The sequence below is a fragment of the Ursus maritimus genome, unplaced genomic scaffold (assembly GCF_017311325.1).
Source record: "Ursus maritimus isolate PB19 unplaced genomic scaffold, ASM1731132v1 scaffold_12, whole genome shotgun sequence".
Classification (NCBI taxonomy): Eukaryota; Metazoa; Chordata; class Mammalia; order Carnivora; family Ursidae; genus Ursus; species Ursus maritimus.
Genome location: NW_024423564.1, coordinates 62,668,803 through 62,685,766, shown reverse-complemented (window position 1 = coordinate 62,685,766; position 16,964 = coordinate 62,668,803). Strand labels below are relative to the sequence as shown.

Genomic DNA, 16,964 nt, shown 5'->3' with positions numbered 1-16,964 from the left:
TATGATATTCATAAATATTTTTCTTAGCCTTTTCTCTTGTTAAACATATCACACTTCTATCAAACCAGTTACTTATCTTTGAAATTAATTCATACAAATTTGGAAGAAAAAACACACTCAGGAATGATATTTTACAAAGATCTTACTGTGCTCCAAAAAGTGTGCCAGCCCGGGCAGGTCATCCGGATCAGCAAAACTCCCAACTCCAACACAAAGAGCAGCTGCAGACTGGAGTAAGTAGAACACACACAATAGTGAGTCAATCGTAAAGGAATAATTCTGTCATCACATATTAAGGATTCACTTGGAGATGGATGTTTTCCAACAGAAAGTAACAAAATTCTTTCCCTGAGTATCAGGAGGAGCAGCAAAGTGAAACTCACCAGAACTGTGTCAGTTTCACCCTGCTGCTCCTCCTCTTGCCATCCTGCCAAATGCTGAACAGGTGCAGACCTAAGGAAAAAAGCAGAAACAGACAGAAAAAAAAAAAAAGGAAAGGGGACTAGCCAGCCCACCCAAATATCATTTCCTGCCAGCATTTCAGAGTTCTGAACCAAGTATATTTCCTGATTTATTAGATTTCGGAAATCTGCAGAAGTAATGTATCTAGGTAGATTATCTCTAAAGATCTCTTAGCAATTAAAGACTGTGTTCAGTAACTCAGTTACTAAATGTAACACTTCTCAGTTTTTTCAGAAAATTTTGTTTTTATTAAAACAGGGTATAAACATGTCAGGAAAACATCTAATAAAGATAAGTAAATGGTTAAAAAAGAAAATCTTTATTAAAAATGTATAGAACTTTAAAGAGGCTTTTTTAGTTCTTCATTTCTTCATATGTAGAATACATATATCAGTAGATATTCTCCCAATACCTTGGGCCAATCAGAGTTTTTAACAAAACAGATGGTCAAGAGGTATACCACTTAAAAATGATTAGGTATACAACTCAGAAATGATTAGGTATACTACACTTAAAATGATTACGGCATACCATTATGTCACTGTAAATAAAACGACACAAAACAGGAGAGGAAAATAGTCAATTTGAATCCTTGAGGATAGGAAGTTGAATTATTAACTTCCCCCAATTTTTCAAATGTCAATTTTAAAAGGCTAACATATTTGGCATCAAAGACCATTTTGATAAATGGTTACTCTTTTAGAAAGAGAACTTTTAAGAAATTGCATGTACCTGGTATAAGGTCTAACCATGTGTCAGAAAATGAAAATATGTTTTTAGAAGAACCAAACAGCCTCGTTTGATACTGTAAATCCCATTTTGAAGGCGTAGGCACATAAACTCAGTTAAAACATGGGGGAATATCCACTTCTTCAAACCACAGTCTAACCTGTTCTGTGATGTTTAATAGGTGCCTAACCTGCTTTCAGCTCCAACTACCCCATAAAGATTTCTTGTCTCGACCAGCAGGGTTGAAGACATTTTTGTATAAGTTGACTTAAACCACAGTCTATCAGTCAGCTTTGACCACAGCAAAAACAGGCTCTGCGATTGCTAGAAAAGAAATTCATACTTGAGAATTATCTACCCAAGAAATTCATGCTTGAGAAATTCATATTTGAGAACTGACTTAAGAAAACCCTGAACAAATCATTAATTCTGTATATATCATACTTAAATTTCAATCTTGTTAACTTATCAAACCTTTCAGATCAAGAACAACTTCCTTTTGGGAGGAGGAAAATGGAGGGGGATCCAAGTGATCCTCAGAAAAGTAGTTAATTTCTTAATTAGGTAAATGTTCTCCAAAAACCTCAAAATTATTTCTTTCCACTTCTTTTATTAATTCTCATATTTACCTTAAACAAGGTCCACATTTTTCAAAAAAAAATTAAATCATAAAAGCACTGCAAAACCCTAAACTACTCTTAAGACACCTCTTATCCTGACTCCCTAACTTTATTTCTCCTTTGCAGAAACTTATTCAGTCGATGAACATAAACCATTTCCAATGTTACAATCATAGGACCCTTCCTTTCACAAGTGTAACCACTGCATCTGAAAAAACAATTTGATTTCATCTTCAAACTATATTAGGTTCCTGCATTCCTTTCTAATATGATACAGAACATTAGCTATCAATACCTCATAAGGGAATATATCATACTGAGTTTTCAAAAAAGAAAGGCAGCATCTAAGCCATTTTTAAATGATCACTACAATCTGATCTTGATGCTCCAGAAAAAGTAAACACTTAAGAGTTTGATGCACCTAAGCAAAATAAAAAGGAGTACCAAAATACTGGATACACATCTTTGTTGTCAAAGGGGTTCACAACTGCTATATAAATCTAAGGTATTTTATTACGTCTTGACAATAAAACTGGCTATCAATACAAGCTTTTAATTTAACCCTAGAGTTTTGCTTATCAGTTGACAGGAGATATAAAGAAGTCCAAAGCATGGGAAAAGTTAATAGATAGATACAGAAAGACACTTTTAGATAGGAAATATTCAGTTATGAAGTTATGACATAATCAGTTTTAGAGCTAAAATGGACCTTAAAAATTATGTATATAATCTAGGGACACTTGGCTGGCTCAGTCGGTAGATCATGCAACTCTTAATCACGAGATCAAGTAATTTTGAGTCCCACGTTGGGTAGAGAGATTACTTGAGGAAAAAAAAAAACTTTAAAAAAATTACGTAAATAATCTAATCCTATTGTTTTAGAAATGAGAAAATGAGAAGGCATAAAACCATCCAGATAGAGACAGAGCCAGAATTAGAACTCAGGTTTCCTGTCAGTGTTCTTTCTACTCTGTGACTTTTACAATTTCTTCCTTTCCATTATTGCTTATTTGGAATTATGAAGTCTATTTTAAATTAGTATTAGTTAATGTATTAGTTCCCAATTTATTCGTAAAGACCTTATTAAGAGTATCGAGTATTTTCTTTTCAGTATTTTCACTTTTATTGCTAAAGTTTTCCAACTATAACCGCTTGTCCTATCATGTTACCCCAAAACAGGCACCATTCATAATATATACAGCAAGGGGCAAAATTCTTAAAAATATGACCCAATTCCCCCAACGACTTAGTGAAAAAACTGGTAAAATCTTAAGAAAATAATTTTTCCAGGAAGAGTGACTATCAACAAAAGGATTTATAGCATACCTACTACCTGTATTTTCACATCTTTATATCTCTGAGGGCTGACCACCTTATGGTATAATATGTTTGACATCTAGATTTTAGTCTTAATAATATGAACCTTATTTCATTTGTATGTTGACTATATAATGTTGAATGTATTATCGATAGTCAAGAAACTAGTTTTAACAATCATTTGCTGACCGATTCCACTGTAATGTCTCCAAAATATATTATCCTCTAATATAGGTACTCCCCACTGTAAAACAGAGGCATTCTTTCAAAGATATCCAGAGAAGGAAATTCTCCTTATCAAGCCCTATCGATATAGTTACTTACTGTTATTATGCTTGACCTTTAAACAACACAGGTTTGAACTGCCCAGGTCCACTTAACTTTGATGTTTTTCAATAAATACAATATTGTAAATGTATTTTCTCTTATGATTTTCTTCATAATGTTTTCTTTTCTCTAGCTCACTTTATTATAAGAATACAGTACATAATACATACACAAAATATGTGTTAATTGGGGCATGTGGGTGGCTCAATTGGTTAAGCATCTGCCTTCGGCTCAGGTCATGATCCCAGGATCCTGGAATCCTGGGATACAGCCCCGCATTGGGCTCCCTGCTCAGCAAAGAGTCTGCTGCTCCCTCTCCCTCTGTTCCTCCCCCCTGCTTGTGCTCTCTCTCTCTCACACTGTCTCAAATAAACAAGATATTTAAAAAAAATATATGTGTGTTAATCAACTATTTATCTTATCAGTAAATCTTCCAGTGAACAGTAAGCTATTAGTAGTTAAATCTTAGGGGAATCAAAAGTTATACAAGGATTTTCAACTGCACAGGAGGTTGGTACCCTTAAACCCCATGTTGTTCAACAGTCAACTATATATATTACACTAAGCTCAACTGCCCATTTTTATTTCAATTCCTCCAAATTACTTGGTGCTGTCCCGTAAAAAGAGATAAAAACACGTGAAATTACCAAACAGAAATTACCCGTGAGGACTCTCAGAACCATAGGCCCAGGTGAGGACTCTATACTGCCTTGTTCTTTTCTTTTTCCAGTGTCTCCAAAGATAATATACTCTCTTACCCTCTACTCCATGCTAAGAATTACACAAATCCTCCAATATTACCAGTGATTACTTCTGAGTTATGATTATGAGTGATTTTTACATTTTTTAAAATTTTCCATTCATCTCTACAATAAGCTTCTATACCTTTATAATCGAGCAAAATGTTTTTAAAATGGTATTTTTATACAGAATAAATAGACCTTTACTGAAGATCAAAAAATGAATATACACTTACTTTTGGACATTAAGAAATAAAACATGAGTTTAGGAATACCCCAAAGAATTCCCAAATTAGAAAAAGACATAATAATAGACAAGATTCACACCTGTTTTTCAGTGGTTTTCTTTCTAGCTTCTGCCCTCTCTTCTAATTCTTCCAATTCATTATCCTCAGTATCAAGATCATCATCATCATGCTCATCATCATCATCAAACTCCTCTTCATCATCAAAACCCTCTTCATCATCATCTTCTATTTCAGCTCCAGAATCTTCATCATCGTCGTCGTCGTCGTCGCCATCATCATCATCATCATCTTCCTCTTCTTCCTCTTCCTCTTCTTCTTCATCATCTGTTGCATCTCCTGTTTTACCTTCCATATTACTTAGGTCTGAAATCAAAAGTGCCTGCAAGCCATTGCGTAATCTGATGTATCTAAAGAAAGAAAAAAAATCACAAAACATTTTGAGTCAGTATTCATTACACACACCAACACAAATGATCATCCTAGCAGAATTAAAAAAAAAACAAAAGTACCTACACATACACAGCCAACACTATGTTTATATTAATAAAATTGGTTGTTTCTGCAGCGGGGAAATCTCAAAAGCTTATCAGTTTCTGAGTAGCTAAAGAGAAAAGATAAGAGACACCTCACTGTATTTTTTAATTCTGAACTATGAAAATACATTTACCTGTTCAAAAACCAAATTTTAGAAGTTAAACACAGACAACGAACACACAACTCAGCTTCCCTTACTATTTCTTTAATTTATAAGTACTTAACAAACATTTTACCATACCAGAAGACTCAACCTAACAGAAATACATCACTCAATACACAGAGCAGTCAGGTCAGCTTAAATATTAAAGCAAAATCTCATATTTTTAAACTCTGTCCCTTCCCTTTGGTAAAATGTATTTAATATTTTATACCAATTTCCAGAACTGCTTTTATGGACTTAAAAAAAGTCCACAGACTGGTAGCCTAGCAGGAAATGACTATCCTATTAGTAAAACTGCCACGCTAGTTTGGTAACAGGGTGCCTACTATAAACTTCTCCTGTTTATACTTATTTTTTCATGTGTTATGAAATAGCATTTACTTAGCAGCCTTTAATGTATCAGCTACCATGCTACATTTAGTTAATAAAACCACATTTATCACATCACTCATTCACTGTCTGGTAAAATATGATGCAATTATGCCAGTACAATCCAGAATGATAGAGCTAAACATGGAATGTTAGAAAGAAGGAAGCAGTAAGGGAAGCCCTTGAAGCAAGGTACACTTAACTTGAGCCTTCAAGATGAAAAAGGTTTGGAAATGACATAAGTACTACAGCTCCATGAGTTGTTTCTTTTTTCTCTCCCCTTTCATTTACAACTAATCGACTTCCATAACTGAAAAAAACTGCCTCTGCACAGCAAACCAAGAAACCACAGACATCCATCCATGTAACTCAAAGTGGGTAGATAGACTGGGCCATGGAGAGGCTGTGGGAGCCGGTGTCAGCAGGTCCAGCAGCAGAACAGCACAATGTTTCTGGCAGAAGAGGCAGAAGGTCAATATGGTGGGTGGAGGTCTGCCCAGCTGAGAATTCTGCAGCTGGAGGGACCCACTGCTCTGAGGAGTAACAGCAATGACTGCAGGGAAGGAAAGGAAAGAGAAGTAGAGAAGTAGGCCAACAACCAGGACTGAAAGAAAATGTCTCCTGTTGTGTGTCCTGGGTTCAGGAAAGGAGACCACTCACAGACTCCTGGGTACCCCAACTGGAGGATCCTCCTCCCAGGCTGTGGGCATACTCAAAGCCTCAAATGCTAAGTGTACACCTCCCCCCCCAACTCTGCCTCCTTCCTTCCTCCCTTCCTTCCTGCCTCCGCCCCCCTTCCTTTCTTCTTTCCTTCCTTCCTTCTCTCCCTCTTTCTAAATCGTCTGCTTCCAACCTTAGCAATAAATCAGTTCTGGTGTACTAGTGCCACCTTCTGGAAAATAAAAGGCGGCTCCTAATTTACCAGACTACTAAACTGTTAAAATCAAAGTAAACAAAACCTTGTCTAAATAAAAAAGGTGTTTGCTAATTAAGTGCTGAAGCAGAAGCACTTGTCATCAAACACCACCAAAAAAACATACTTTATCACAAAAGGAAATGACAATTTTCTAGCAACTGAACCCAAAGACATGGAATATTGCATCTGATAAAGAATTCAAAATATTATAAAGAAATTCAACAAGTTACAAAAAACTCAGGCAATACAATGATCTCAGAAAGAAAATGAATGAACATAAGGAGTACTTTACCAAAGAGACTGAAATTCTAAAAAAAAAAAAAAAAAAAAAAAAAATCCAGAGCTGAAGAAATCAATTCATCAGGTATGAGACTGTACTAGAAACTGAGCAGAGAGATGGAAGAGAGAATTAACAAGCTCGAAGATAGGACTCTAGAAATGATTCTGGTGGAAAAGAAGAGAGAACTAAGATTTTTTAAAAGTGAAGAAACCCAATGAAAACTATTAAACTTCATTACAAAAGCCAACATAAGAATAATCGGTATTCAAGAAAAAAGAGAGGATGTAGGCGGCGAGTTTATTTAACAAAATAATAGCTGACAACTTCCCAAACCTGGAAAAGGAACTGGATATACAAGTCCACAAAGCCAATAGAACATCTATCTCAATGCAAAAAGACCTTCTCCAAAACACATTACATTAAATCTGTTGAGGGGCACCTGGCTGGCTCAGTCAGTAGAGCATGGAACACTTGATCTCAGGGTTGTGAGTTCAAGCCCCACATTCGGGGTAGAGATTACTTAAAAATAAAATCTTTAAAAAAAATTTTTTTTAATAAAACGGTCAAAAGCCAATGATTTAAAAAAAAATTTTTAAGGTAGCTACTAGGGAAAAGAAAGACAGTAACCTACAAAGGAACCCACATTGGGCTATCAGATTTTTCAGCAGAAAATCTACAGACCAGGAGAGAATGGAATTACATATTCAAAATGTTGAAAGATGAAAACTGTCAGCCAAGAATACTCTTATCTGCCAAAGTTATCCTCCAGATGTGGAAAAGAAATAAAGGCTTTCCCAGACAAACAAAAGCTAAGGGAGTTTACCACCACGAGACCCACTATATCTGCCTTAAAAGAAATGCTGAAAGGAGCTCTTCAAGCTGAACGAAAAGACCTAAGTACACTAAACTCTAATTAAGGTGATATAGAATTAGAAAACTGCAATTCTTTTTTAGAATATGTTAAACTCTTAATTATAACATAAAAATTAAAGGAAAAGAGCATTAAAAATAACTATAGCTATTACGACTAAGTAACAAAATCACAGCATAAAAAGAGGTAATTGTGATAACAAAAATATAAAAAGGGAACAGTTAAGTGATGGAAACTTTACAGACAAATGAAGATAAATTGGTATCAGAAGAAAAAGGACTTTTTATCTACAAAATTTTTTTCTTTCATAATTAAGTTTTTATTGGTTGTTCTGAGGATCAGTACAGACATTTCAATTTGTACAATTCTTAACATACGTACCAAAAATCTAAAAAACCATGTAACTGTGATTCTTTTCCAAAAGTTATTCCAGTGACCTTCTAGCTTAAAATCTAGAGGCAAATTTTCCTTAAAAGTATATCAAGTACCCATATCTTCAAATGTTGATACACTGTTACATTAAGTTGCATTAATTCACAATTTAATATCATATACACTACATGCTCAAATTTTTCAATCTTGCACAGCACATTAACAAAATAACTAGAAAAACTGAACTACCACAACCGAGATGTTACAGAGAGTACAAAATTCTGACAGGGAGAGCCAAGATCAAGGAGTGGTTTTCTTTAGGAAACAACTGTACCAAAAACAACATGGGAAGAGATGTAATTTTAAATGTTCAAGACATACTAAATGTACAACTGACCCCAAACTACTATTTGGTATGTTTGTTTTTATTGTATAAAAAAAACTACCCCATCTATGGAACGTTGAGCTGATACCCAAAACAATTAAGGCCTCCAGCATTCAATAACCCACTATTTTCTGGTTGTACCAAAAAATAAGCAACCAGAAAATAGTTTCACTTCTTAAAAAAAAGAAAAAAAATTTACATTTAAAAAATGTGATGGGGGGGTTCCCTCCTTCTTAAAAATATTTCTAGAGCTACTAAAAAACTTTGCATTTATAAAATAGTTGACAAAAATATTCCTCTGGGGGAGCCTGGGTGGCTCAGTTCGTCGGTTGAACTTCCGACTCTTCAGTTTGGCTCCAGTCATGATCTCATGGGTCGTGAGACCCAGCCCCTACCCCCCCAAAAAACAGGCTCCTTGCTCAGTGGGGAGTCTGCTTGAAGATTCTCTCCCTCTGTCCCTCCCCCCAACTCACTTGTGTGCATGTTCTCTCTCTCTCTCTCTCTCTGAAACAAATAAACAAATCTTTAAAAAAATATATTCCTCTGGATTGTACAAGAAGGGAGACAGGGACCACTGATAAGACATGGTGTATGTATGATATCAGACTTGGCTTCTTTTTCTCCTGCTTCATCTGAGGCTGGACTCTCCTCATTTTCAGTTTCTCCATTTTCTGCAGGTAAGTCTTCATTTCTTGGTTAGCCACTTCAGCCTGTTTTCCCTTTGCTCCCCTTTTCCCCGTTTGCACTTTTTTGTCTGAAGATTTATCCTTTCCTGCTGCCTTTTTTGGCTTCATTTCCACTTTTATAGGAGCAGGCTGATGACCTCCTCTTGAGCTCCTCCTTTGCCACCCCCTCAGTGCAGCTGACCTTCCTCTAGAGCATCATGGTGGTGGGGCAGGCATGCACCAGGTGCCTGCAGCCACAGGCGCAGAAATCTTTCTTGAAGCTGGGCTGCCTGGCCACTGTCACTCCTCCTGCCCTATCTATGAAATGTTTTATGTTTGTAAACCTCATGATAACCACAGAGCAAAAATCTACTTCAGAGACACAAACATAAAAAAAGGAGAGACTGAACAAATCACCATGGAAAACCACCAACTTACAAAGGCAGACAGAAACAGAAGGAAAAAGAAACAATGGAGAAACAAAATAACCAGAAGGAAAAAAATAAGATCACAGTAGTAAATCCTCACATATCAATAACCCCCTTTAAGGTAATGGATTAAACTCATCAATCAAAAGGCTAAGTGTGGCTGAATGGATAAAAAAAACAAAAAAGCAAAAAACAAACAAACAAACAAAAAAAAAAAAAAAAAAAAAAACAAGACCTGACTATATGCTGCCTACAGGAGACTCATTTCAGCTCTAAAGACATACACAGGTTAAAAAACAAAAAACAAAACAAAACCCACATGGGCTCAAAGTGAAGCCAAAAGAAGGCAGCCACAGCCAAACTTTCATCAGACTAAACAGACTTCAAAGTAAAGTCATTATACAATGATAAAGATGTCAGCTCATCAAGAAGATATAACAATCATAAATACGTGTGCTCCCAACACTCAAGCAACAAAATATATCAAACAAATAGTAACAAATCTTAAGGGAAAAATAGACAGCAATACAATAATTATAGGAGAATTCAATACCCCACTATCAGCAATGAGTAGATCGTCCAGAGGGAAAATCAACAGGAAATACTCGAATTGAACCACACTTAAGAACAATTGTACTGGGGCACCTAAGTGGCTCAGTCAGTAAAGCGTCTGCCTTTGGCTCAGGTCATGATCCTGGGGTCCTGGGATTAAACCCCGTGTCAGGCTCCTGCTTGGCGGGGAGCCTGCTTCTCCCTCTCCTTGCCGCTTTCCCTGCTTGTACTCTCTCTCTCTCTCTCTGACAAATAAATAAATAAATAAATAAATAAATAAATAACCAAAAAAAAAAAAAGAACAACAAATGTACTTAACAGACATACAGAACATTCCATCCAACAGCAGCAGAACACACATTCTCCAGGATAGATCGTATGATAGGCTACAAAACAAATCTTAGCAAATTCAAGACTGAAATCATACCAAACATCTTCTCTGACCACAGTGGTATGAAACTAGACATCGGCAACAAAAGGAAAGTGAGAAGATCTACAAATACGTGGAAACTAAAAAAGACACATCTAAACAATTAGGTCAAAGGAAAAATCAAAAGAGAAAAAAGATATCCCAACACAAATGAAAATGGAAATACAATATAACAAATATTGTGGGACACAGCAAAAGCAGTTCTGAGAAGACAGTTTATAGCAATAAACACATGTATTAAGAAATCAGAGGCGTGCCTGTGCGGCTCAGTCGGTTAAGCATCTGCCTTCGGCTCAGGTCATGATCCCAGGGTCCTGGGATTGAGCCCTGCATCAGGCTCCCTGCTCAGCAGAGAGTCTGCTTCTCCTTCTCCCTCTGCACCTCCACTCCATGCATGCTCTCTCTCTCTCAAATAAATTTTAAAAATCTTTTTTTCAAAAAAGCAAAATAACCAAATGGAACTACATCAAACCCAAAAGCGTCTGTACAGCCCAAGAAACAATATGAAAAGACAACCTACAGAACAGGAGAAAAATTTTACGAACCATATATTGGATAAGGAGTTAATATCCAAAATATATAAAGAACACAGTCAACTTAATAACAATAAAAACAATTCAATTAAAAAATGGGCAGAACTAAGTAGACACTTTTCCAAAGAGAACAACAAAATGGCCAATAGGCACATGAAAAGATGCTCAACATCATAGTTACCCAGGAAATACATATCCAAACAACCACAGATCTTACCTCACACCTTAGAACAGCTATCATCAAGAAGACAAGAGACAAAAGGTGCTGGTGAGAATGTGGTAAAAAGAAAACCCTTCAACATTGTTGGTAGGAATGTAATTGGTCCAACTACTATGAAAAACAATGTGGAGAGTTCTCAAAATATTAAAAAATAGATCTACCATGTGATCCAGGATTTCCACTTCTGGGTATATACCTAAAGGAAATGAAAATAGGAATTCGACAAGATATTTGCATTCCCATGATTATTCCAGCACCATTCATAATAGCCAAGATATGGAAACAACCCAAATGCCCATCAATGGATGAAGGGATAAAGTAGATGTGGCATATATACACAATGGAATATTATTTAGCCATAAGAAAGGACAAAATGGTTAGACCTTGAACACATTATGCTAAGGGAGATAAGTCAGACTGAGAAAAACAAGTACCGTAGGATATCACTTATATGTGGTACCCAAAGAAGATAAACCTGTAAAAAAGAGAGTAAAATAGCGCTTGCCAGGGGATGGGGTGGGGGTAGGAGGTAAGAGTGATGGTGTTCAAGGATACAAACTTATAATGAATAGTGAATAAGTCATAGAGATTTTGTGCACAATATAATGAATGTAGACAATACTGTACTATAATTATGTAATGTGACAAAACATCACTACATCAGCAATATTTCAATATATAAATGTATCAGAGTAATACGCCTTACACCTTAAATTTACACAATGTTACATGCCAAATTTATCTAATAAAAAAAGAAAGAAAAAGTCAGTCTAGTAGAAACTGGGAAGACTAATGTGCAAAGACAAGGAAAGGAGCCTCTGGCTTAAGATGAAAGACTGAACATATGGATTTATCTACTTTCATACCAAAAATCACATGTAAATAGCAAAAAACTTTTGTGGTTATATTTAGTTTTGGTTTTGTTTGAGAATAAAATCATGACAGACTCAGAAAATAGAAAAGGACACTGCTAGCAGATCAGAAAATTTCATAAATTATTAGAAGACACGGGGTGCCTGGGTGGCTCAGTTGGTTAAGCATTCAACTCTTGCATTTGGCTCAGATCATGGTCTCGGGGTCGTGGGACTGAGCCCTGACTCGTGCTCTGTGCTCAGCACGGAGTCTGCTTGAAATTTTCTCTCTCTCTCCCTCTGCCCCTCCCCTTGCTTGCATGCGCTCTCTAAAATAAATAAATATATCTTTTTAAAAAGTAGACATTTTTTAAAATAATAAATCAGCACCCCAATCCTATCCTCTTTTATCCTACTTTAACTTTTTTTCACACCATTTATCAACACTTGGCTCCTTCCTTCCTTCCTCCTTTCCTTCCTTTCTCTTATCTACACCTTTAGAATACTAGCTCTGAGAGCAGAGCTATTCTTTTTCCTCACAGATATACCATAGCACCAGAGACATTGTTAGGCACTTAGGAAACATTTAAGAAATATCTGCTGAATGAACAAAATAAGGTTAATGGCTGATACACCATAGGTACTTAATATCCACTAAATGAAAATCTAACACCTATTTTTATAAAACTAAATAAAAGTATGTGTACATATGTACACATCAAATGTATATAATGGTATTACAAAAGAATTAAAAGACTACAAACCATGGGGCGCCTGGGTGGCTCAGTCATTAAGTGTCTGCCTTCGGCTTAGGGCGGGATCCCGGAGTTCTGGGATCGAGCCCTGCATCAGGCTCCTCCGAGCCCTGCATCAGGCTCCTCCGCTGGGAGCCTGCTTCTTCCTCTCCCACTCCCCCTGCTTGTGTTCCCTCTCTCACTGGCTGGCTGTCTCTGTCAAATAAATAAATAAAATCTTAAAAAAAAAAAAAAAAAGACTAGAAATCAGATGTAACAGTTACATACAGAGAGAGAGGAATAAAAGTAGAGCAGCATACAAAAGAACTTCCATGCTTTATAATTTCTCTGTACTCCGTAATTCCTGTACTTTTTCAATCTTTTGTAATAAAAATGTTAATTTATTATTTGTATAATAAAAGTAATTTAATAAAAATCCAAAACCCATTAGTTAACAAAATAAGAACACACACATAAAGGCCTTAGCTTTATAGAGGGTTAACTTTCATAAATCAATATCAAATTATTTAAAGAGTCATGAAAAAGAAATGCCCTTTATCATCACTTTTTTTTTTTAAAGACTTTATTTATTTGACAGAGATAGAGACAGCCAGTGAGAGAAGGAACACAAGCAGGGGGAGTGGGAGAGGAAGAAGCAGGCTCATAGCGGAGGAGCCTGATGTGGGGCTCGATCCCACAACGCCGGGATCACGCCCTGAGCCGAAGGCAGACACTTAACCGCTGTGCCACCCATACGCCCCTTTATCATCACTTCTATTCAACACTGTATTGAAAGTCCTAGTCAATGAAAAAATGATCCAAAATATAAATACATAAATAAGGCAAAAATATTGAAAGTTAAAACAATTCACTGCAAAATATACAATTACCTAGAGAATACGAGAACTTAGAAAAACAAAACAAAAATATTAATACTAAACAGAGTTCAGCAAAGTATCCAAATCAAGAGCCATGAACAAAAAAATCATGAACTTTCCTATATACCAAACATAACCAATTAAAATGAGATTTAAATATGAGACCCTATTCACAAAAACAGAAACTATAAAATACCTAAATATTATCTTAACATTAGCTAACATATTAAATGTGTTAACTTATATGTCTTAACCATTTCATCCTCACAATAACCCTAATGAGTTATTATTACTCCCATTTCATGGATGAGGAAACTGAAAAACAAAATGGGTTTTTCATTTGCCCAAGCTTAGCAGAGACTGAACGCAAGCAGCATGGCACTAGAACCCATTCTTTTCACTACTACTCAACACAATCGACATGAGGAAAACTAGGAAATTGCAGAAGAAAATAGAAGACCTAACTAGTCATACCATGCTGTTGAATGGGAAAACCCAATACTGTAAAGATACAAATTCCCAAAGACAGACATTCCCAAATGAATCTCTAAATTCAAGGCGATGCCAGTTAAAAAAAAAAACCCAACAAGATTTTCTGTGGATCATGACATACACACTGATTCCAAAATTCATGTGGAGAAGAGTCACATGAATGGCAAGAACATTTTGAAAATGGAAAACAATGAGGGGAAATGGCCTTACCAATTATAAAAATATAAATTTTTAAATCAATTGAAATCAAACAGTATACTGGTACAGGAACACTTACAGATCAATGAAAGGACACTCTAGAAACAGCAGTGTTTATAATACTGTTGCAACACCATTTATGATTCATTAATGATGCTGAAACAATAGGCGATCCATTTGAGGAAAAAAAAAAAACATATCCACCTCCTTACACTCAACACATAAATTTCAGAGAGACTATAGAGCTAAAAGGAAAAAATGTTCTAAAACTGTTTTTTTAAGTATTTAAGAGGAAATCTTGTTATAATATTGGGGTGAAGAAAATCTGTGCTCAACAAGACACAAAATCCAGAAGTTTATAAAAGGGAAAAAAAATAGAAAGATTTCACTATATTCTAATTTAAAACTTTTCTAAACCAAAGCATCATAAACAAAATCAAAGAGCAATCTGTATACAGGCATATCTCTGAGATACTGTAGGTTCAGTTCCAGACTGCTACAATAAAACAAATATTACAATAAAGCAAGTCAAATGAACTTTTTGGTTTCCCTGTGTATATAACTTAATGTTTGTTTACCCTATACTGTCATCCATTAAGTGTGTAACAGCATTATATCTAATGCTTAAAAAAAAAAAAGTACATACCTTCATTTAAAAGTACTTTATTGCTAAAAAATGCTAATCATCACCCAACTTTCAGTGAGTCATAATCTTTTTGCTGGTGGAAAGTCTTGCTTCAATGTCCACAGCTTCTGCCTGACGACAGTAGTGGTTGCTGAAGGATGGGTTAACTGAGGCAATTTCTTAAAATAAGACAACAATGAAGTTGCCTCTGCACCAACTGACTTTTCCTTTCAGAAAGGATTTCTCTGTAGCATGCAATGCTCTTTGACAGCATTTTATCCACAGAATTTCTCTCAAAATTACAGTTAATCTTCTCAAACCCTGCTTCTGCTTTATCAACTAAGTTTATATAATATTCTAAATGCTTTGTTGTCCTTTCAGCAATCTTCATAGCATCTTCACCAGGAGTACAGTCTATCTCAAGAAACCACTTTCTTTGTTCATCCATAAGAAGCAACTCCTCATCCATTCAAATTTTATCATGAGATGGCAGCAACGCAGTGCCACCTTCAGGCTCCACTTCTAGTTCTCTTCCTCTTTCCACCCCATCTGCAGTTCCTTCCTCCACAGAAATCTTAAACCCCTCAAAGTCATCCATGACAGTTGGAATCAACTTCTTCCAAACTCCTGCTCATGTATTTGCAGGTAGTTTGACCTCTTCCCATGAATCACAAATGTCCTCAATGACATCTAGAATGCTGAATTCTTTCCAGAAGGTTTTCAATTTACTTTGCCCAGATCCACCAGAGGAATCAGTATGTATCGCAGCTACAGCCTTACAAAATCTATTTGTTAAATAGTAAGACTTACAAGTCAAAACTACTCCTTCAAACATGAGCTGCAGAATGGATGCTGTGTTAGCAGTCATGAAAACAACATTCATCTCATTGTACATCTCCATCAGAGCTCTTAGGTGACCAAGTACATTGCCAATGAGCAGTAATATTTTTAAAAATCCTTTTTTTCTAAGCAGTAAGTCTCAACAGTAGGCTGAAATATTCAGTAAGCCATGGTTGTAAACAGATTTGCTATCATCCAGACTTTGTTGTTCCATTTATAGAGCAGAGGCAGAGTAGATTAAGTGTAATTGTTAAGGGACCTAGGATTTTCAGAATGGGAACTGAGAACTGGCCTCAATTTAGAGTCATCGGCTGCCATTAGCTCCTAACATGAGTCAGCCTATCCTTTGAAGCCAGGCACTGACTACTCCTCTATAGCTATGAAAGTCCTAGATAGCATCTTCTTCCAACAGAAGGCTGTTTCATTTACACTGCGAAAATCTGTTGTTTAGCATAGCCACCTTCCTTAATTATCTAAACTGGATCTTCTGGATAACTTGCCACAGCTTCTACATCTTGCTGCTTCCCTCATACTTTTTGTTTTTTTCAGTTAGTTGGTTAGTTAGTTAGTTATTTGAAAAAGAGTGAGTGAAAGAGAGAGCACGAGCAGGGGGAGAGGCAGAGGGAGAGGGAGAAGCAGACTCCTCTGCTAGGCAGTGAGCCCAAAAGACAATGCAGGGCTCAATCACAGGACCCTGGGATCATGACCTGAGTAGAAAGCAGACACTTAACCAACTGAGCCACCAGGCACCCCTTCACCTTGCACTTTTATCTTATGGAGACAGCTTCTCTCTTTAAACCTCATAAACCAACCTCTGCTAACTTCAAATTTTTCTTTTGCAGCTTCCTCACCTCACAGCCTTTTTAAAATTGAAGAGAGTTAGGGCCCTGCTCTGGATTAGGCTTTGATTTAAGGAAATAATGTTCTATCCAGAACACTCAAACTTTCTCCATTTCAGGCTGTTTTGCTTTTTTATCATTCTTATCATCTGTGTATTCACTGAAGTAGTACTTTTAATTGCATTCACAACTTGGCTAACCAGCTCAAGAAATCTAGCTTTCAGTCTATATCAGCTTTTGACATGCCTTCCTCACTAAAATTGTTTCTAGCTTTTGATTTAAAGTGAAAGACACAGGGCTCTTCCTTTAACTTGTACTCTTAGAGGTCACTGTAAAGTTATTAATT

At 36.2% G+C, this 16,964-nt stretch overlaps 1 protein-coding gene and 1 pseudogene across 3 annotated transcripts in view; both read right to left on the bottom strand.

Moving 5' to 3' along the window:
- The window catches only part of NRDC (nardilysin convertase), a 102,261-nt gene that overhangs the window by 62,506 nt on the left and 22,791 nt on the right, over positions 1–16,964 (bottom strand). For 2 of the 3 annotated variants that reach the window (XR_570652.2, XM_008699210.2), the window contains exons 2-5: positions 4,523–4,850; positions 1,382–1,515; positions 384–453; positions 147–228 (exon numbers count right to left, since the gene is read on the bottom strand). Coding sequence is in view for 2 of the 3 variants with exons in the window: in XM_008699210.2 (XP_008697432.2) it covers positions 147–228; positions 384–453; positions 1,382–1,515; positions 4,523–4,850 (614 nt within the window). In the remaining variant the exon portion in view is untranslated. The remainder of the gene's footprint in view (positions 1–146; positions 229–383; positions 454–1,381; positions 1,516–4,522; positions 4,851–16,964) is intronic. The other variant, XM_008699211.2, reaches the window with a different exon arrangement.
- LOC103670722 lies at positions 8,584–9,215 on the bottom strand (annotated as a pseudogene).